Genomic DNA, 21,738 nt, shown 5'->3' with positions numbered 1-21,738 from the left:
GAATTAAACAAGGTTTAATGCTGGGTCCCTGAAAGCAAACCAAATAACATGACCTATGTGGGGCCTGTATGGGAAGCCCGACTGGGAACCAGAACGTTTGCTCCTCAGGTTTCTCCAATGTTGGCCCCACCAATGATGCCCACCAGGGTCAGTAATTGGACCAAGAGGGCTTAAACATGGGCCCCATCTGGGTTGTACACTGCATATAAGGCCTAGATAGGACCCATATGAGATTAGGAGCCCAAATGATACAAACCCACCCAGAGCCCATGCCCACCGTGAACCCCCCTAACCAACGCTTCACCCATACGAGCCCCACATGAGCATGCTGGCTGGGTGGAGGACAGTGTTGGGCTACTAACAGCAAAGCTTGTGCTCCACTGGCAGCTTGCTTAGTGTTTTCTGGGCGGCCCCCCAGTGGTTAAGCAGGGTATTAGACAAAATGCCACTTTTCATCTCTGGTTTTCCACCAACCGTCTAATTTACTTATTCAGATCTTATATCAGATCTAGTCATATTTTTTTCTCCGTTATTTTTAATATTTATCTTCATTTATTTTCTAAAATAAAAGTCCCTGTGCATTTCCATTTGTGAAACATTCAAGTTACCAATAAAAAAAATATGTAAATAGTCATTTATAAATTTCAGAGACAAGAGGTGGAGCCAGGCTTGCCTACTTATTTTGTAGCCCCACCACCATCTCCCAGACTACGCTCTGGGTGTCTCAGACCGCCTTCACTGAGCTTCCAGCACGGCTCATTCCTCAAGTTCCTCCACAGCTCAGCTACTCCGCCAGATAGCCTGATGCCTGCTGTGTGGGCATCAGTCATCCATACCAGTCAAAAGTTTGGAGACACTTGCTGATCATCATCATTATCATCATCTTAGAAAATGTTTCATCCTTGGGTGACCATATCTTTTGTCACTGGGGACACTGGGGAACGGGGAACCACCGTAGTTAGGATGTCGTGGCAGGGGGGTTTCAGGTAGGCCTCGTCACAGTGACCTAGTTTCCCATGCTGCCACAGAGGAGAACTAAAGGAATGCTGCAGTTCGTTTGGGAGAATGAGTCGACGCTGGCTGTTCATGTCTCCTGAAGCATTTCAGCTGCTGATCTTTGGGGATGTGTGGCGGAAGACCTTTCCATTAGCACCTGCTGACCATAGCTGCTGACCAAATGCTTAATGTTCAAGTTCTTGGATGGCAACAAACTGGAGTCTCCAAAACAACAACGACCTTCTTAACTCTCAGGTCCTCTCATTGAGACCTGAAATGATGGGAACGGGGCACTGTGTACAACCGGACCAAATACAAACCTGAAAATTCTGCTCAGAAATCCCTGCCCGACCCAAAGGAACTGGTGCTGCATTCAGGCTGAGTTCTTTAGAGCCCCCTGTGAAAAGAGTAGAGGATTATAGCCAAAGCCAGGCACTCCACCCCGAGAGGCCACACCTCTAATGGTATGGAGTGCATACCACTCTCCACCTGAGAAGCTACCTCGCCCCACTAGTAGTCGCCTGCTGCAACAAAGGGGAAGCAAATATTGAAGAGGGATATTTTCCAGTTCTGATTAACCCTCCTGTTATGTTCATTTGTCAGGAACTGCAATGGTGTTCCCAGGTCAGTTTGACCCGGTGCATGTTTAATTATCCAAAAAAATCCCAACAAGCAGTGTGAATATTTCATTACTAACTCCATTACTAATTATTCTATCAATATTTAGTGCAGTGGTGTTCCTCACCTCTAACAGGTAATGGGTCAATTAGGATAATTCACTCAGCAGGGAGTTCAGCCCTGTTCTTTCGGACAGTTCTGACCATTGTGAGCTTTCTCTTTAGAAGCTCCTGACCCAAATTGTCAAGTCAGATTTATTTGTAGAGCTTTTTATAACTGTTGTCATCATAAAGCAGCTTTACATAATTAGTCATTAGTAAAAGACCGAGACAAAAAAGAAATAACGTAAGACATGAAGGATCAAAGCCCCCCAGTGAGCCCCAACGGCGACAGTGGCAAGGAAAAACTCCCTCAGAGCTGGAGGAAGAAACCTTGAGAGGAACCAAGACTCAAAAGTCGGACCCGATCCATCCTCCTCTGATCAGAACTATTGATAAATTATTGATAAAAATTACTATACTGTTGAACTGCTCTGATCATAATCATAATATAATAATCATGGTGTAGATAGTTAATAGTGGTGATATTATTAGTGGCAGACAGTTAAGAGTCCATTTAGGTTTGAACATGGTCATTAAACAGGTAGCAGTGGTAGGAGTGGTAGGAGGGTGAGCCGCTGGTCTGGTATGGGTGGTGGTGGTCGGACTGGTAGGTGGCAGCTGGTCTGACACCCTTTTACCTCCAGTTTGACTGCTGGGTCAAATTGACCCGAACAGTATCTATGTGGAGGGGTGGTTGTAAATATGTGAGATGAACCATTTTCATATTATATGATGATTACACTAATTAAGACAAGCAGAAAAAATATAAACTAATTTAAACTATTTTAAAACGGGTCAATTTGACCCCTAACATAGCAGGAGGGTTAAGATACTTTTGTCAGCGAACCTCTTTAAAGGCTCCGTCTATAAAAAATCATTTATGGAACGAACAAAAAAAAAGCAGACCTGAATGATCTGAAGGCCGGAAGCATTTTAATGACGTTTACATGGGCGGGCAAATCAGAGAAGCATTAGCAAACAGAGTGACATGTAAGGCGTGCCCAAGGGCCTCTCATTCCGAGTGCTCCAGTGGACTAAGACCAAGGGCCGCAGGCTCGAATCCCAGAGCATCAGCAGCCGAAGTCTGAGGGAGCACAATTAGCCTTTCTTTCTCAGGGGTGGGTTGATGGCACTCCCTTCCTTCATCCCTCCTACTGTAATGCTGGTCAGCACAGGCATCTGTTAGCTGTTGTCTAGGAGCTGGAATCCTCCTAATGCTTGTTCTCCAATGCTGCGCCCCCTGGTGTCCCAACTCATCCCAACAGTATTGTTTGAAGCGCAGTCCATCATTCCAGAGAACACAGTTAGTTCCACTGCTCCACAGCTCAATGCTGGATGCATTCATTAGAAGGGGTGTCCACAAACATTTGGACACACAGCATAGAAATGGTTCAGTGTCAACTGCGCCATCAGCTGGACAATTACATATACTACAGTACTGTGGACTGGTCCGCTTCAGCATGTTGGTGAGATGCTGTACCCAAGCCGAGAGCACATTGCACATTTCACATGTTCCATGCTGAGCTGTAATATAGCCAAAACATTAAGACCAGTGCTGTTGTATTCAGACCACATACCAGATCAGGCCTTTGATTAAATACATTCTTATAAATAAAGGTGCTTCATGTTTTTCACAACAATCTTCACATTAAGAGCAAATTTATTGATGAATTATTTAATTGCTATTATTAAGAAGTAAATATATATAAATATATATATATATATGTGTGTGTCTGATCTCCAGTCTGACCTTTAGTCTGACCTCCAGTGTGATCTTCAGTCTGGTGTGTTTGTTAGAGTCAATAAATGATTAGTAACATAATTACAGAACATTTTTCTGTATATTGATTAAATATCATTCATCTCCACTGTAGATCAGCCAAAACATTAAAAACACCTGCCTAATATTGTGCATTGTACATCTGCTTCAGTGGGTTTTCAGCAGTGGTTGAAGGAATCTGGGCCCAGGAGAATAAAATACCAGATTATATTGAACTTATATATATATATAATATATATAAATATTGATATTGTGAATATATAAATATACACATTGAATCCATATACAGGAAGATACAGGGTGACTATCAGTGATAGGACATATATGGAAGGGAATTTCACACATTTTAATAAATGTAATTTATAGTTGAGATCCACATGTTGCCATATATCAGATTCCTGATTGGACAGCAGAACCCTGGGCTCCCTTGTCTTTGTGACGTCACGAACGTCATAATGAAGCTCGAGTGTGTAAAAGACCTGGTCAACTTCTAAAACACTCCAAAACAAACAGGACAGGAGAGCGGGAGCAAGGTAGGACCTGTAGAGGAGAACCCTGTTCTAACATGTACTTAGAGAACCGGGGAAAGAACCAAAGAACCGTTATTAGAACCACTGTCCTGATTAATGATGAAAACGTGGGGTTTTGGCGCCCTCTGCAGGCGGAATAGCGGCTCTGCGGAACAGCGGCGCTTAAGGCGGAATTAGAAACTTCAAAGATTTAAAGATCGATCAATTAATTTATCAGATTATCAATAATGATCAGATTGTCCTCACACACACACAGAGAGATAGAGAAATGTGTGTGTGTGTGTGTGTGTGAACGGTGGCCTGATTTTAGGACGTGTTGGAGTGGGGGAGTTAGGAGGGGGTTAATATTGAACAGTCAGAGGCTTCACTGTTGTTGGGATTAAATAGAGACTAAATAGACCTAAATATACAGCAGCAACACACATATAACATATATAAATGATGTATTTCATATATATGCATTTAATATAGGTTATTATAATATAATAATAATATAAATATAAATATGTAGTAAAAATTATATCAGGAAATCTGATATATGGCCATATAGGCACACATATCATAAAGGATTGGGCAAATTCTTCAAAATACATGTGCATATATATTGTATATTAAATACATATGTGTAATATATGAATCATACATATATTTATGCCCTCACTAACGCTCACTGAATGCAGTCAATCAAATCCTCACAGCAGTGCTCCTCCAAAATCTAGTAGAAAGTCTTCGTCTCTGGACAGTAGAGACAGTTACTCCAACAGAAGCAGAATCAGCTCTGTTTAATAGCCTTCAATTCAGAATAAACACTGAATGAGCAGGTGTCCCAATACTTTTGTCCACATAGTGTATATGTTGAAATATGGCTAAAATGTGCCCAGTATTTTAAAACGGCCAAGTTCAAATAAGTATGCATATCAATGACATCCACTATGTGGACAAAAGTATTGGGACGCCTGCTCGTGTATTGTTTCTTCAGAAATCAAGGGAAATGATTGGTGCTCTTTCCTCACAGAACTTCAACAGTGAGCTTTTTTTTTGGAGAACTCCAGTATCAGTATCAGTTCAGTGTCCACCCTTAGGGACATGGACAGCACCATACACAGACCAGGTAAGCCCAGGTGGTAGGGAGGTGGGCAGCGACCTGTAAGGCTGAAGCCTGGGTGAGAAAGCGGTGAGAAGGTCCTGTGCTCTGTGTAGATGTTTCCTCACCTCAGGTTCTCTCTATTGCAGACGGTTGTGTTGACCTGGAATGGCGCCATGTCCTTCCAGTCGGTGCAGGCCTGGAGAACGTGTACAGCGTCTGCTACGCCAACGCCGTTCTCCAGTGCCTTACCTATACTCCTCCCCTGGTCAACTACCTGCTGGACGGAAAACACTTCAGAACCTGTAGGTCCAGCATTCTGGTCCGTTCCTCAAACTCAGCGTCACACGTTTATCTGGACCCTGAACAAACCTCTGCCCCTTCCTCCTCCACAGGTCTGGAGCCGTTCTGCATGGTGTGCACCATGGAGGAGCATGTCAGGGACGCCTTGGCCTCCCCAGGCTGCGTGGTTCAGCCCGACGCTGTGCTCAGCCTGCTGAACTGTAAGTGAAGGAGCTCTGAGCCCTGAGCTCTGGGCTCTGAGGGTGAGCCTTTCTTACCCGTGTGTATCATTGCTACAGTGACCGAGGAGCAGTTCAAACTGGGGGTCGCACAGGACGCCTATAGGTTCCTGAAGGCCACTCTGGAGGCCATGGAGCAGAGCTGCAGGTACGTCCACTCTGTAACTGTAACACAGACGGCTGGACTCTGAACGGCTCTTCTGACCGACCTGCTAATATTGTCCCATTCTCCTCAGCATGAACAGACAGATGGTGGACATCTCCACCCTCTTTGAAGGACACCTCCAGACTACGAGTGAGTCTCTCTCTCACACACACACACACACACACACACACAAGTTCTTAGCTCTTCTAGAATCTGCTTTAATCGCTGCTCTGCTGTATCGTTTTCCAGCCACATGTCAGAGCTGTGGGACGGTGTCCAGCAGTGTGGGGTCCTACAAGGGTCTCACTCTGAGCATTGAGGTATTCCACACTTGCTGAAGAGTGAATCACACCAGAGATCTTCTTCACCAGAGATCTTTTTCAGTCCCTCACTTCTTTAAATCTTCTCTGTTCTTCCTCTCTGTCTCGCAGGACGTTGACAGTGTTCGCCAGGCTCTCAGGCGACGCTTCCAGGCCCGTATAAAGCCTGGCTACAGATGCTGGAAGTATGTCCACCTACAGAGCACAGCATCAGCACGGGTTCTTCACCGGAGCTTCTGCTGTCGTGCTCGACTCACTCAGACCTCTCCTTGTGCTCGCAGGTGTCAGGCGACCTGCCAGGCCTCCAAAGAAAAGAGGTTTCAGCGTCTGCCCAGCGTGCTGGTCCTCAAACTGAATCGTGCTGACGTCCACATGAGGAAAATCACAAAGGTAAAAGCTGCAGGGCTGGAGTTGTTGATGTTTGCAGCGGTGAAAAGTGAAAGCTCTTCAAATGACCTGAGGAACGTCCTCTTTGTGCAGTACGTGAGGTACCATGAGGTCCTGAACATGAGGAGGTTCATGGCCCAACCCGGTGAAGCACCAGAGCTCTACCAGTTGTACGGGGTGCTGGTCCACTCTGGCCCCATCCCCGGAAATGGACACTTTTACAGCCACGTCAAGGTCACCCATCCGCACCAAACGTCCTGACCACCTGCTCTGCTTACACACCTAAACTCCCAGCACAGCACTGACCTTTCTCCATCTGTTTTTTTCAGGCCAGCGATGGATGCTGGTATGAGATGAATGACGAGCGGGTGTCCAGGAGTGAAAGCTTCCTGATGCAGCAAGCATATATGCTCTTCTACGTCAGGTGAGAGTCTGATCTCAGTGATTTATGGATGGATTTCATGGGTCCAGTTTCTGGTGCTGGATTCATTCAGTTGATCTAATGAAAGTCACCTTTATGATCTGCAGGTCACCAAACCCAGCACAGAAGCGTGGCCGTGATGAGGACGTGCAGGAGAGCTCCTCGGCTCAAAAACGGGCTCGGACAGTGGATGTCCAGGACCAATCAGCCACCAGGAAAAGAGCTCGGGATGGCAGCACACAGGGCTCGTCTGGACAGAAACGAGCCCGGACTGGATAGGTCCATGAGAAGCCTAAAGAAGCTCTGACTATCGCCGGGACCACCACGAGAGCTCCTGACTCAAGCGGGCTCGGACCGTGTAGGTCCAAGAGAGCTGGTCTGGCTAAGGGGGTATGGGGGGAAGTAAATAAGTAAGCATGTAAATAAACTTTATTATTATGACCACGGCCTCCATGTTTCTTCTACAGGAACTGGGCAGAACTGACTGCCAGCCTACAGGTGTATATATGTACTTTGTGAAAGTATTGGGACACCTGCTCATTCATAAGAGAACAAAGGCTTATAAAAGTGATTTTGCATTACATTGGGGCATGTGATTGAAGATCACGCAAGAACTACAGGAGCTATTGGAGGAAGGAGGCCTAAAGATTCCCTGCAATGAGACTAGGCCCTCACCCTGCTCCCTCACTCTCAGCTGCCTGGGTTTTGCAGTTCCTTACTTTTAATATAAACGTTAGTTCAGCTTCCCAGTGGTCTTTTGTTTGTAAAGTAAAAATAGGGAATGCCGTGTTAGAATCTGATTACCTCACATACGTTTTGGTAAGATTGCTTCTACAGACTCCAGCCGAACGTTTTCTTTAGCCTGGAGTGTCTGGAGCATCCCCATGCAGCACAGCAAGTCATGGTGGAGAGGATATGCAGGGACAACACAGAGGAAACAGCACAGAAGAACTGCTCAGCTCGATGTTCACAGTTTAGGTTTATTCAGGCTTTAATTAATTCTTTCATTAATTACAGTAAATAAGGGCATAGTAAAAAGACAAGATACATAACATATATTTTAAATAATATATATATATATATATATCAAAGTTTACATAAATTACCAACCTGATTACCATGGGATTACTAAAACCATCATCAATTAAAGAGATGTTAATATTAGAAAATGAATCTGATCAAACTTTTGGAGCATTGCTTACATATAAACAAACAGATCATGTCCTGAATATATTAATAAACATTAGGATATGATTGTTCTTGACTAGTATACACGTTTTAAAATGTAAAAACTACAGTAAAAATAATTCAAGCAATAAACAGCTGCATATTGTAAATCAATGCACTTATTGAGAACTATTTACAAAACTATTGATCACGCGTTTTGAAGGAGAAGTGGAGTCTCTCACTGAATCTTCCTAAAATAATAATTTAATCATAAATTAAATAAATAATTGTAAATACATATTTTTAAATTAAATAATAATTTCAATAACGTATTAAATTAAATCACGTGACCACCAAGCATTCTGAACTTCTACAATCATAACTAATTAATTTATTAATTTAATTTATTTACAATTATTTAATTTGTTTAATTTTATGATTAATATTGAAACTGAGATTCATATTCAGAATTAAATCATTTAATGAACAAACTCGTTTAAAACCTTGTGAAAATAAAGAAAGCTTAGCTGAAAGGTGGAGAGTCAGTCAGGCAGCTCTCTATTTTAAGATTATTAACAGCGTTGATTTAAATTTGAGCTCTTCTGTATTACTGATTATTCACAGCGTCTTCAGCCTGGAGCCACAGCGCTCCCCTTAAACTGCCGGCCGCCAGGCGGCGCTCGTCTGAACCAAAGGCGCGCCTTGAGACTGCTGGCCTGGCTCTGCTGGTCTAGACCTGCGGCTGGCTCTCCGGCTCTGCAGACGGCTGCATCTCCTAGCTTTCAGTTTCCCTTTCATTAACCCTTCAGAACCACCCACACTGAAACCTGTTAGACACTGGATCAGTTGTATATAATAGACTATATATGTCTGGCACAGGTATGTGGAATATTTATTTTTTATATAAATGTCACATTTATGAAATTAAACATACAGTAAATATATGCCACCTATCTATTTAATAAGACTCAGACATAATTACAGTGGTAAATCTATGCTGTAATAGACGGCTTCTGTGAGCCATTGCTGGTGCCAGAAAACAGCCAATAAGAGCAAAGCACCCCCCCACCACCCACAAGCCGGACTGGGACCGGGGGTTGTTCAGGATGGGCTCATGGGATCATTATATATATATATATATATATATATATATATATAACTATGCAAAACTATACACTACACATAACTGCACTGTCCATGCTGTTGAAGATGGAGATCTCCACAGAATGCACAGTGCTGGTGCAGTAATCTCTGCCACAGCTCACTATGAGGCAGTACCAGCATATAACCACAAGATGTCCCTCATGCCATAATAAGCTCCAGTACAGAGAACACTCTTCTGTACATTTTCATGCACAATTACTGTTTTGGTCGGGGATTATAAAATGTGGCCCTTATGTAGAGGCTATGATATATATCTATATATATGAAATACAGTTTAGTGTGTAAAATACATTTTACAATGAAATACGGGTTCCTGACTTGGAAGTTGCATATGAACACCCCCTCAAGACGTATTTTCTAGTGGGACGTTAGGAGATCATTTCAAAACCTCAGTTCCCGGGGTACCTGAGGTGACCTTTGACCTTTTAACATGGTGGAAGGAGACAATCAGACGACTGGGCGGTACGTAGTTCTTTATTTTTAACAGTGCGTTCAACTTGATATAGGACAAAGAGACACCCATGTCTTTGACACAAAGACAAAAACACCCATATTTACTATTAGTGTTTGACACAGATGGAATTTGGCCTCCGCCTTAAACCCATCTGAGCAGTTGGGACACAAACACACACACACACACACACACTAGTGAGCAAACACACCCAGTTAACAGTGCCGGTGAAGATATAGAATTACGCTGTCAGTGTTTCAGTGTTTCACAGTGTTTTGCAAGGTTGTCACTAAAGTGTTGTGAGTTTTTTCTAGGTTCTTGTTGGTTGCTGTTTTAGACGTCTGCAGCAGCAAAATACTCCCGTAATGCTGTGTTATGCTAGTTACTGTAGGTTGTAAGTCCCCCTGCTATCACCATAAGAGGCGTGGGGTGAGTGATGACCTCAGGCCACGTAGAGGGTGGGCTTAACTAAGAGTCCGGCTGCCGTAGACGTCATTTTCTTTATTTCAGTGAAAGTTCTACTAGAGGAATCACCGACTTCGCCCTGTCTCTACTTAGACCTCTACTTACCCGCCTGCTCTGCTGCTTTCAGGTGCTGATGTTTCACCTCTTCCGTCCTTTCATCCCCACCGCCAGCAGTTTGGCTCCGCCCGGTTGCCCAGGGGGTTCATGTTCGGCCGGATCAGCGAGGGCATGCGCCAACGACGTGGCAGTAATGAATGTATGGAGGCATGCATTCAGGAAGTTCCTCGTATGAAACCCCAGTAACATCACACCCAACCCAGATACTGTGTGTGTGTGTGTGTGTGTGTGTGTAACAGTCACACACACGAGTCGATTGTAGCAGAGAAACAGGTTCTGCAGTTCCTCAGAGAATAGAAAAGGAGAAAGGGCTCAGCGATTCCTCTGCTTTACCCTCTGTTTAAAAAAATAACGTTCTTTCAGCGATGCCATGGTTCCATAAAGTGTGAAGAACCTTTCAATGGTCTAAAGGTCTTCTTTTGGGGTTCTTCTGGGGTGGAGGTCTTCCGGTTTCCAGTCCTGGACTTTGTAATCAAGTCCAGGAATGGAAACTGGATAAAGGCCCAGTTTGGAAGACCTGGGTTCTGTGGCATCGCACAAAGAACCTTTTGTAGAACCTTTATTTGTAAGAGGGTAGGCTGAAAAGCAATGTACACATGGAGATCTGAGGAACTGGCGAAGGTTGCCTGTGGTACATGGCAGTGCCGTCGGAAAAAGGCTTGAGGGGCCTTCTGGCGAGTCTGTTACCGCACAGGCTAGCAGATGAGCCTCTCTGCTAGCTCTGAATGTTGCAAATTCTGGAGCATTCTTCAGTCTGCCTTTGGTCCTCAGCCTGCTAAATCTTTCCTCTGCAAAGAGAGCAGGTAAAGGTGCTGCAGTTCCTCTCCACCTGACTGCATGAGCGGATATGAGTTAATAAAACCTGATTCAGTCACCTGCAGTGCAACCCAGTTCATAGACTGCTGAGCAACCCTATCTCAGGATCAGCACAGAAGAACTGAATGTATGGAGGTGTGAATTCAGGAAGTTCCTCATATGTAAATAATATCCAGAAGCGTCTCTCACGCTTTACAGTACAAAAGTCACGGCCTAACGTACCAGAGAAACAGGTTCTGCATAAATCTTTCAGAGAGAAAGGGAGGCTCAGCAATTACTGTGCTTTACCCTCTTTCTAAATAAGGTGCTTCAAAGGGTTCCTTGAGTGATTTCCTAGAAGAACCACCTATGGTTTCATTAAGTGTTCCATAAAGTCACTTGAAGCATGTCTATTGGTGTAAAGGTTCTTCATGCTCACACGGCTCTATGACAAACATGGTCCTTATTGAACCAATCTTCTATGGCATTGCGTAAAGACCCCTAACCCCTTTAGTAAAGCCCCTTTATTAGTGAGAGGGTGGCCCATGTTCTGGAGAGCATGAGCAGCATGCAGACACATGCAGACCCAGATCTCCACTACGCTCTCATCTAACCTGGTAAAGAACCAGTGCCCGGTGTGTATATGTATATACCCGTGTATATACACACACACTCACACACACACACACACACACACACACACACACACACATATATATATATATATATATATATATATATATATATATATATATATATATGTGCTGTCCAATAAATACCATGTATCAATAGACCTATTGATAAATGGTCTAACAGAAATGATTGATGAAATTGACTTTAAATAATATATATATATATATATATATATATATATATATATATATATATATATACACACTTAGGATATAGATTGATAGAGATTGATAGATACAAACAAACACATATCTATTGATTGATATAGAATTGGCTGATTACCACAGAATTTAATGTGCATCTTCAAATTCACTTAAATTCATTAATAGCCTTTAAAGCATAAAAGGCACCAAACACTAGGGGGTGCTACACATTTTTTCAAATATTAAAAAATGTGACATTTTTGAACTGACTGTAGCTACAGTGTGTCAATCGACTCATCTGGGATGTAGTTTCTGAAGTTCTTGAAGGTCCAGTAATGAGCACATAGCCCTCCTCCAGCCCTAAAACACCACTAGTGGGTCAAGCACGCATCACTAAAAAAACACTATTGTAATTGTTAGGGTTCCTCTTAGTCTTTTTTTTATTTTGATTGTGGTACAAAAGTCTTTGTCCAGTTGGGACCAAATTTGACCAAATTATCTGACAAATGACAAAAAGTATTGGATGGAGCAGCAATCATCATTTTAATGAACACAGTTGAACTGCTCCACAGCTCAATGCTGGGGGGCTTTTTACCCCTCTAGCCCACGCCTGGCATTAGGCAGCATGGAGCCAATAGCTTCATGAGATTCATCTACTCTAGAGAGTCCTATTCTATTGGCAATACATCTCTATAGGGACTAGACAAGCTGTGTGAGCATCTGTGTCCGCAAAGGGTGCAACCTTAAGTAGCTAAATGCATTAATAAGAAGGGGAGTCCACAAACATCTGGACATATGGTGCACATACAGTGCAGACACTTTCCTTCATGTGAAAATGACGCATAGCTCAAATGTAATATCATTTGAAGGTCCAGTAGGAAGCAGATACCCCTCCACTGCTCTGACTGTCTCAAACACTGACTGATTAAGAAAACCAGGGACCACAGTAATAGATGCTGCGTGTACACGAACTACCCACAACGTAGCGTTTGATCTGTCTCTAGAATGGTCCTATTGGCTAATTGGTGCTTGGGCCTCATGAATTGCCTCTTGAGGCTATATTTAGGGGGTCAGGCATGCATTACTGAAACCCTGTTGTAATTGTTAGGGTTTCTCTTAGTCTTCTACCTTCTTCCATCTACTTAATCTTGTTCTCACATCAAGCCTTTTGGACTGTGGTGCAAAAACAAACAAACAAACAAGTCATAAGGCTGTTATACTGTTTAAAGATGTTTATGTTATATGTTTGTATATATTAAAGATCATGAAAAACAGAAGCATCTCATATGAAAATCTGTTATATAACAATATATAGGTTTCAGATATATGACATTTATTAGAATACATGGAATGTTATTGTATCCAACATATATTTGTCACAAATTGGAATATATGTGACAGAAATGTCAACTCATAACTAGTAACTTTCAAATATTGAATATATATATATATGTTTTAATCTATATATTAACAAATATAGAATAGATTTGTGAAAAACAAATACTTAACAATATGAAAAAAAATCTCCAAAACAGTAATTTCACGTGACAATAAAGTTTCAACTTTCTATTGGTCTATTCATCATGAAACAAACAAACAAACAAAAAACAGGCCTGTGTTTGGTATATTATGCCAAAAGAGCTTTCAGTATGGCAGTACAGGCAGTAAGTGCCAGATTGTCACCGTCAGTCAAATGCAAGTCATAAGGCTGGACTGTATGGGTATGTCCACAGCCCAGAACCACGGCACCTGTAGCTAATCCCACAGAAACAGCTTCAGGCGTATGCTTTCACTGCTTGGTTTTACTATCAGATAAACGAGTTGTTGATGTGGATTGCTGATTATTTGTAGGTGTAAAAAATCATTCAAGCCTCTCAGAAAGCATCAGGGTTATTTAACACACTGAACAGTGCATTAAAATAATAATATAAAAACTAAAGAAACAACGGAGAGAATTAAAAAAAAAAGCATCCTCTTACCTTAAAGCTGTGGTTCGGTAATAAAGTCTGACTCTGTGACTTGCTCTACACACTGTAGATGTGCCTTGATCTGAAAAATGAAATTGAATCAGGTTTGTTTTGGTTTTTATCCCAGGCAGAAGAGTGGAGGTGACGTCACCTTGCAAAAAAAGAAAAAGGTGAACAGCAGGGAGGAGGGATATGCACTCCAGTATAAAGCACTGCGGCTGAAGTGTGTTCTCCAAATGACTTCTCCAGGAGGAACTGTTGCACAAAGGTAAATCCTTTTTTTCTCATGTTTAATCTTTAACAGACAGATAAAGAACCTCAGACAGAAACAGTCAAACATCGTCCAAAAATGACATTTCACTTCATTTAAATGTGCCCGTCAGCCTGGGCTGTAGACTGCTTCAACTGGAGGGCCGATGAGGTTAATAGGTGGGGCTGTCTTTAGTTTTTATATTTGGAAATACGTCCAGGGATCCAATAAAAAAATAAAATAAAATAATAATAATAATAAAAAAAAAAAAAAAAAAAAAAATATATATATATATATATATATATATATATATATATATATATATATATATATATAATTTTTTAATACTATTCAAATATTAAATGATCATGTGGTAAAGGAGACTAGGGTCAGGGTTAAATGAGGTAGAGTGGCTTGGAAATAGAGCAATGTTGGGGTTAGTGGTTAAGTGTTACTAAGAGTTACTAATTGTTAAAAGATGTATAAGATAATTAAAAAAAGACTTTAACATTCACTAAAAAAGAATGTATTCCTCCTCCTGTAAAGCTGCTATTCTAGAAATATGAGAAGTTGTTCCAATAGTGACAATATGTATGGAGTTACATTTGTATACTTTTGTTGTAATGTATCAATAATGTTATTAAAATGTAATGTTATTAAAATAAGAATTACTTTATTTGGACATATTGGCTTTTCAATTGTTACAAAATCTTATTTTATCATACTAGGGTTAGGGTTACATGTTATACTGTTTAAAGATGTTTATGTTTTATGTTTGTATATATTAAAGATCATGAAAAACAAAAACTTAACAATGTGAAAAAAAATCCAAAACAGTTATTTCACGTGACAAAGTTTCAACTTTCTATTGGTCTATTCATCATGAAATTTTGACTCATCAAAAATGAAAAATGTCAAAAATGAAACAAAACAATACAGGGACTTACATACTCGTACGGTAACTGATTGTAACGTCAATGTTTACTTTACATTTGAACATAGATGTATTTACCTAGCAATCATAAATAGATGTAGGATCCATATATTATGAATATGTGTCCAATATGTGTGAATGTGACAATTCAAACCATAATGTAAATAATGGATATGTAAAAAAAAAACAGCCTAAAACAGTGCTTTTATTTGAGTTACACTACAAGAACAAGTGAGTAAGGCATAAAGTTAAAACTGTGGTTATGACTCCCTCTGCAGCTTCACAGACAGTCGTTTAACTAGTCCCACCTGTCCAGTTCAGTTCTCAGGTTTAAACAACTGTATCATCACCTGTCAACCCATTTAGCTCACATAAAGCTGCTGAGTGGAAAAACTGGAAAAACAATTACTTTGGTGAGAATGGGAAGACAATGGTTCATGTTGTCCAGGGGAGAAAGTGCTAGCTGGGCTGCAGTGGGAAATACTAAGAGGGAACTAATGTCGTTTTTTTTTTACCATTATGATCTGTTGAATTTGCAAAAATTCTACTTGACATAACAAAAGAAAGGAGGATAATTAGGAAGATTATTTTATTGAGGCTATTAAGATTATAATAAGATAAAGATAACCTCTTTTTCATTCCACATTTAACATATATCGAATGTATAGAATATAAATGTTCCAAAATGACTTCAATATCAAATACTGTTTTTTTTCCATTTATGTTAACTAAAAGAAAAGTTAGTCCTTCTCCTATAAATTTGCTATTTTGGAAATATGAGGTTAATTTCAACAATGACAATATGTAGGGAATTCAACACAAAATAATCAAATCTGAAAATGTATAAGTTGTAAAAATAAAAAATATAAAAAATATAGATTTTATAAAATATAATTCAAATGATTTATATAAATTAACGCACTAAGTTTGAAGGCCGAAGATTGAATAGTGTTAAGGTCATTGCATGTTTAACATTTCTGGCACTTAACTGTGGTTGTTGCAGTCGCTGATTCAGGCATGGTTAGCTTACAGTTATTGTTCAAGCTTCGAGCAAACTCCTCTAAGTAGGGAGGAGCTAGAAGCTAGCAGCTAGCTACACATCTCTGGCTTTCTCGCACTGCACAGTGATAAGTCCTGTGCTGTTGCATATTCTGCCCAATATCACAGATGCTACCCCCCATGCCAGTGTCAGCCAATGTCGCTTACATGTCACTCTTTTGGTCATCACCCACTCCGAAGCAATGACAAGATACTGCTTCCCCTCTTTTTCCAGGAAGATGGAGGGGCAGACTGGGCCGATGCGTGTGCTGGTGACTGGTGGTAGCGGTCTGGTGGGCAGAGCCATAGAGCGAGTGGTGAAGGAGGAAGGAGGTGCGAGAGAAGGAGAAGAATGGATCTTCCTGTCCTCTAAAGATGCTGACCTAACGTGAGTCCCTCTCACTCTCAGCTAGAAGGAACTGGTCTGTGTTCCTGTGTTTATGCTTCTAAGGCAGGGTGGTTGTGAACATACCCTCCACTAGATTCTGTCAAAAATCAAGTCTGTCCTGGTGAGTCTGGAGCTTGGTGCTCATTGGTTAATTCAATAAATAGGTGTGGATTAAGAATGGAGTCAGTGGTTCCAGGGAGCCTTACAGATCTAGAGTCCAAATCTAGAGTATCCACGCAAGGCCAAGAGACACACCAGGTCCACACCAGGCTCATTGGCCTATATTCTCTGCTCAGTTCGGCTTTATCCTCACACATCGCCCAGGTGTCAGTGACAAGGAGGCTGATGCCCTTCTCTGAGGAAATTCAGAGTTATGCCATAAAGGGGATTTTAGCCCCTGCTAGAAGAGGGTCCTTCGAGTAATGCTATAGAAGAACCACTTCTTGGTTTTGTATTAGAGATGCGTGAGTGTGAAGAACCTTTAAATCGGTTCTAAGCCAAAGCAGTGGCGCATTAGACAGCTGAGCCACTCGGAGCTCCAGAATTTCACGATTTGTGAACCCTAGCTTTTCTGGAAGTTGGCATGTGGCTGATGCAGCCGTTTGTTTGTTTCTCCTTTTAGAAATGCATCTGAGACGAAGGCAGTCTTCGAGAAACATCGTCCGACACACGTCCTTCATCTGGCGGCCATGGTGGGAGGCTTATTTCGGAACTTAAGAGAGAACTATGATTTCTTGGTAAGGCCTGCACACCAAGCACATGTAGAAATAGATGATGGTTAATATCTGTGAAATGTGAACTTGGATTGTCCTCCAGAGAAAGAACTTGGCCATCAACGACAACGTGCTGCACACAGCTCATGAGTTCAACGTGGTGAAAGTGGTCTCCTGTTTGTCGACATGCATCTTCCCCGACAACACCACCTACCCCATTGACGAGACTATGGTACTAACACTCGGTGACACCCTCAGAGTGACCTTATTCGATTCAGCAACCATACAGCACTCAAACACTCAGTTAACTCATCTTCATCGTTCTCACTCAGGTCCACAGAGGTCCTCCTCATTCATCTAACTTTGGGTATGCCTACGCTAAACGGATGCTCGATGTCTACAACAGGTCAGGGTTTATGTACATATCATTGTGTGGATTTATGCTCAGTTGTTTTCTAGAGGTTTTAGAGGTCTAGGGGTCTATTTATGCAGTCATACACTAGAAATGCCATAGAAATGCTACTTCCATAGGCAACTATGTTTGGAATAGGTTCTTTACTGATTTAAAGGCTCCTCACATCCATCTCTATTCCAAATACTGTTCTCTAAAAGGGTATCTTCTTCTGCCACTGCTGGTAGACCCGTATGACCGTAAGCTTCCATACACTTGCAGATTCAGCTCCTTCCTTCACACTATGGTCTTTGGTCACGCCAAAATGTAATCAATCATTCCTTCAGTTCAGAGACGGCACTGTGCCACCTCTTCTCAATTTCTGAGTCCCGTCACACACCCCACAGGTATTTATAGCCCCATCATCCTGCAGGAGCCTGAAGTTACTACCATCTTAAAAAGGCAAGGTGACTCATTTTTGTCTGGGGAGCTTACTGTATTAATATAAAAATACACTTTTTTAAAATGACAAATTAGGCGGTATGAAAATACCATTTTTAAGCAGTAGCACGATTGCAGTTGTGGACTAAATTGGGTCTGAAAACCCAGTTATACACTGTTATGCTCTTAGATTACACCTGTGTTTGCATGGGAATGGGGATTTCCCTGATTTAACACACTGAGGTACTCATTAATGACTCTAATAGAGCCGGGAAGTATTAAACACTACTGAGCTCTTGGGTTTAACAGCCATGTATTTATTTGTTATGTTATGGTCCATAAAAAAAATAGTGCATTTTTTGTTTGTGCAGAGCCTATTTTGAGCAACACGGACGGCTGTATACTTCCATTATCCCCACAAACGTCTTTGGTCCCCACGACAACTTCAACATAGAGGACGGGCATGTCCTGCCTGCACTGATCCACAAGGCCCACATTGCCAAGAGTAAGAGACACAGCGAAACGGACTGTTTACTACAGAAGTCCAGAGTCGCCGCGCACTGTTTCTCATTCCACCTCACATCTAAATGTGTGTTTTTAGGGAACGGCACAGCTCTGGAGGTCTGGGGCTCTGGTCGTGCACTTCGGCAGTTCATCTACTCGCTGGACCTGGCTCGTCTCTGCCTGTGGGTGTTGAGAGAATACGACGAGGTGGAGCCCATCATGTTGTCAGGTACCCTTGTTTTATCATAATGAAGAAATCCATTATTGGCTGAATGACCCAAAGAGGGGGCTGGCATAAGATCTGCAGCTGTCAGAAAGGTCTGTCTCTGTCATCCACCCATTTTCATTCTGTTCCAGTTGGGGAGGAGGAGGAGATCTCCATTAAGGATGTTGTGGATATAATAGTCAAAGCCTCTGAGTTCACGGGACCTGTGATTGTATCCTTTCAGCTTGTTTTGCACATAAATATCAGGTATTTGAGGTTAAGTATTTATTTACAAACAGCTAAAGCTAAAACGTACCATTACTATATTCCATGCACAGATGGTAAATAATACAGATTTCCCGATCTGATCCAGTGACTCTGAAAACCCAGCCCTCTCCACTTAGCACCTGCTTGCTGGGAGCTTGTATCTATCTGTGGGCAGGTAACTTGGTTCCAGATATCAGAACCTCAGTAATAACTGCGCTGAGATCTGGTCTGGTCTCCAAAATCAGGTGAAAACAAACCCCACAGGCCGACAGGTTTGCCTTGACCTTCCGTGTTCAGTACGACGCCAGCAAATCTGACGGTCAGTTGAAGAAAACAGCCAGCAATGCCAAACTCCGCCGCTACCGCCCAGACTTCAGCTTTACTCCTTTCCACAAAGGTAGGCATCCCATACGGTAGCTCACATTACCTGCAGAACTGCACACAAGGCTTGAAGTTGAAGTGGCTGAACCACTGCTGTCTTTCCTCAGCCATCAAGGAGACGTGTGACTGGTTTGAGGCCAATTACGACAGTGCACGAAAATGAGAGTCCTGCCATCTGCTGTCAGCTTGAACAGGCACAGGGGGAAGCAACACTATACTAGGAGGGTTTTAATGCTATGACTGATCGGAGTATGTGAACATGCCATTGATTTGTGCAGATTTGAGATTTGGGAATTGGGGAAAAGGGATTTGCTGGCAACAGATAGCTCTGAGACTGTGAACACCAAACCACTGTGAATGTCTTTGTTTACATCTTCATTTCTTTATTATGCAAAAAACAAATAAGCACAAAACAAAAGCTGTATCGGATTCTTGCCTTTACTTGGTTTTATATAATGGAATTGTTTTAGTCGGACCTCGATCTGCAGATTGTTTACAACCTTGTAGAAACTGGTAAAGCCCCACAGTGTTAGGGCTAGGAAAGGGACTAGGGTAAGGGTTAGCTTTTGGGTTGAGGTTAAAATTAGGTTAGGGTTAGGTTGAGGTTTAAATTAAAGTGAATTTATTAGAGATAGACAAAAGTATTGGGACACCTGCTCATTTATTGTTTCTTCCGAAATTAAGGGTATTAAGAAAGGAAGAAGAGCATTAGTAAGGTCAGGATGTTGGATGATCACCCTTATACCTCAACTTCAACTCCCCAACTCATTCCAAAGGTACTGGATGGAGCACCAACCATCATTCACAGAAAGGGTTGCCGAGATTTCTTTTTGCTGCCTATTTTACCTGAAATACCTCATTAATTATCATGTGCAGAATGATTATTGTGGTGCTTTTTTAGAATATTTAGGGGTTACATAGCTCCAGATGTGCCTTTTTAGTTGATGTCTGACTTTGTATTTAAAATAAATGCCAAAATAAATAAATGAATGAATCTGTCAGTGTCCACAAGCCTTTTCTTTTTTAATCCTGGGCCTCTACCTATTGGTCACCCCCCATTTATGTACATCTACACCCATACATGCATACATACATATGTATATACACATACACAGACTTACAGAAATACATAAGGTGTTCCTCATTGACCTTAATGTGACCCTTCCTAGGCCTCTGTTTCTACAATGGCCGACTTATCAGGCAGGTGTGCTCTGTGAAGGGTCTCCAGTTGCCAATGACTCCTTTCACACACTGAACTCAGCACACCTTGACCTCACTTAGCTAGGCAGATAGCAGATATAACTTTCTGTTGTATCTGCTTTGGTAATTTTTATCATTAATGTTTAAAACAGTCTGGACAGAGGAGGATGGGTCCCCCTTGTGAGTCTTGGTTCCTCCCAAGGTTTCTTCCTCCAGCTCTGAGGGAGTTTTTCCTTGCCACTGTCGCCGTTGGCTTGCTCACGGGGGTCTTTGACGCTTCATGTTATTCCTTCTTTCTTCTCTGTCTCTGTTCTTTATTAAGTACTAATTATGTAAAGCTGCTTTGTGACGACAACAGTTGTAAATCCAGGCCTCCATCCAGGCCATTTGCAGGGCATTGTCACCAACCAGTATGCAAGTCAAACAGTCTCTTTCCCGGAAAGGAAGTGGTTAACGCTTGTCGGTGGGCTGGACACCACTGACTGGTCATCTTATCTGGTCATGTTCTTCAGTTTTTTGGCCTTTCACCAATTCACTGCCATCACAGACCACAAGCCGTTGGTGGATGAGGATCCTACAGTCAGGCACCCTTGCTGGGCTGTTGAGCTAGACCTCCTTGACTAGACCCTAGTGTTAAATATAAAGACTTATCATATGATAAAATGCAGATGTCATGTCCTGTCACCCTCACAGTACACTGCCTATGTACCGGATTATCTCAGAAACCCCTTACACCTTTACCTGTAACTCAGACAACCACTGATCATCACAGACAGGAATAGTTTAATGGCCTGGACTGTCAAACGAGAGACAGCAGCTCAATATGTCACACAATCACAAGCCTAGCTCACATCCAGATGGATAGACCTGCATGAACTACATCTCTTTTTCCCCATAAGATGTGGTCCCAGTTTCTCTGGCTTAGGATGTGGCTTAAGACAGCCTCTGTCCAAGGAGCCGACTCGTTTCAGTGAACCGATTTAAAGCAAAGCAATGGGATCACTTTCGGTTTCTTATAGAATTCTAATACAATTAGAAAGCACTGTCAAACTATCATCAATATACATGATTAGGAATGACTTTGTAAAATTACAATTACGTGTACTCTCTCTGTGTAGTCTGAAGCTTTTTGCTAAATAGACTCATGAGTCGAGTCAGTCT

General features: G+C 41.9%; 1 protein-coding gene across 1 annotated transcript; it reads left to right on the top strand.

Moving 5' to 3' along the window:
* Positions 1-16,326: 16,326 nt before the first annotated feature.
* On the top strand, positions 16,327-19,540 carry LOC140535846 (GDP-L-fucose synthase-like). Its single transcript, XM_072657376.1, has 9 exons — positions 16,327-16,475; positions 17,098-17,212; positions 17,292-17,420; positions 17,521-17,594; positions 18,392-18,525; positions 18,622-18,753; positions 18,882-18,961; positions 19,294-19,393; positions 19,485-19,540. Exons 1-9 carry the CDS (start codon positions 16,327-16,329, stop codon positions 19,538-19,540), a joined length of 969 nt encoding a protein of 322 aa, XP_072513477.1.
* The last annotated feature ends 2,198 nt before the right edge of the window (positions 19,541-21,738 follow it).

Source organism: Salminus brasiliensis, chromosome 15, assembly GCF_030463535.1.
Source record: "Salminus brasiliensis chromosome 15, fSalBra1.hap2, whole genome shotgun sequence".
Taxonomy (NCBI): domain Eukaryota; kingdom Metazoa; phylum Chordata; class Actinopteri; order Characiformes; family Bryconidae; genus Salminus; species Salminus brasiliensis.
Note: the sequence above shows the minus strand (reverse complement) of the source record. Positions and strands in the feature narration are given on the sequence as shown.

Coding starts and splice junctions, on each gene's coding strand:
- LOC140535846 (XM_072657376.1), top strand. CDS start 16,327: ATGGAGGGGCAGACTGGGCCGATGCGTGTGCTGGTGACTGGTGGTAGC. Junction 16,476..17,097: donor TCTAAAGATGCTGACCTAAC/GTGAGTCCCTCT, acceptor TTCTCCTTTTAG/AAATGCATCTGAGACGAAGG. Junction 17,213..17,291: donor GAGAGAACTATGATTTCTTG/GTAAGGCCTGCA, acceptor ATTGTCCTCCAG/AGAAAGAACTTGGCCATCAA.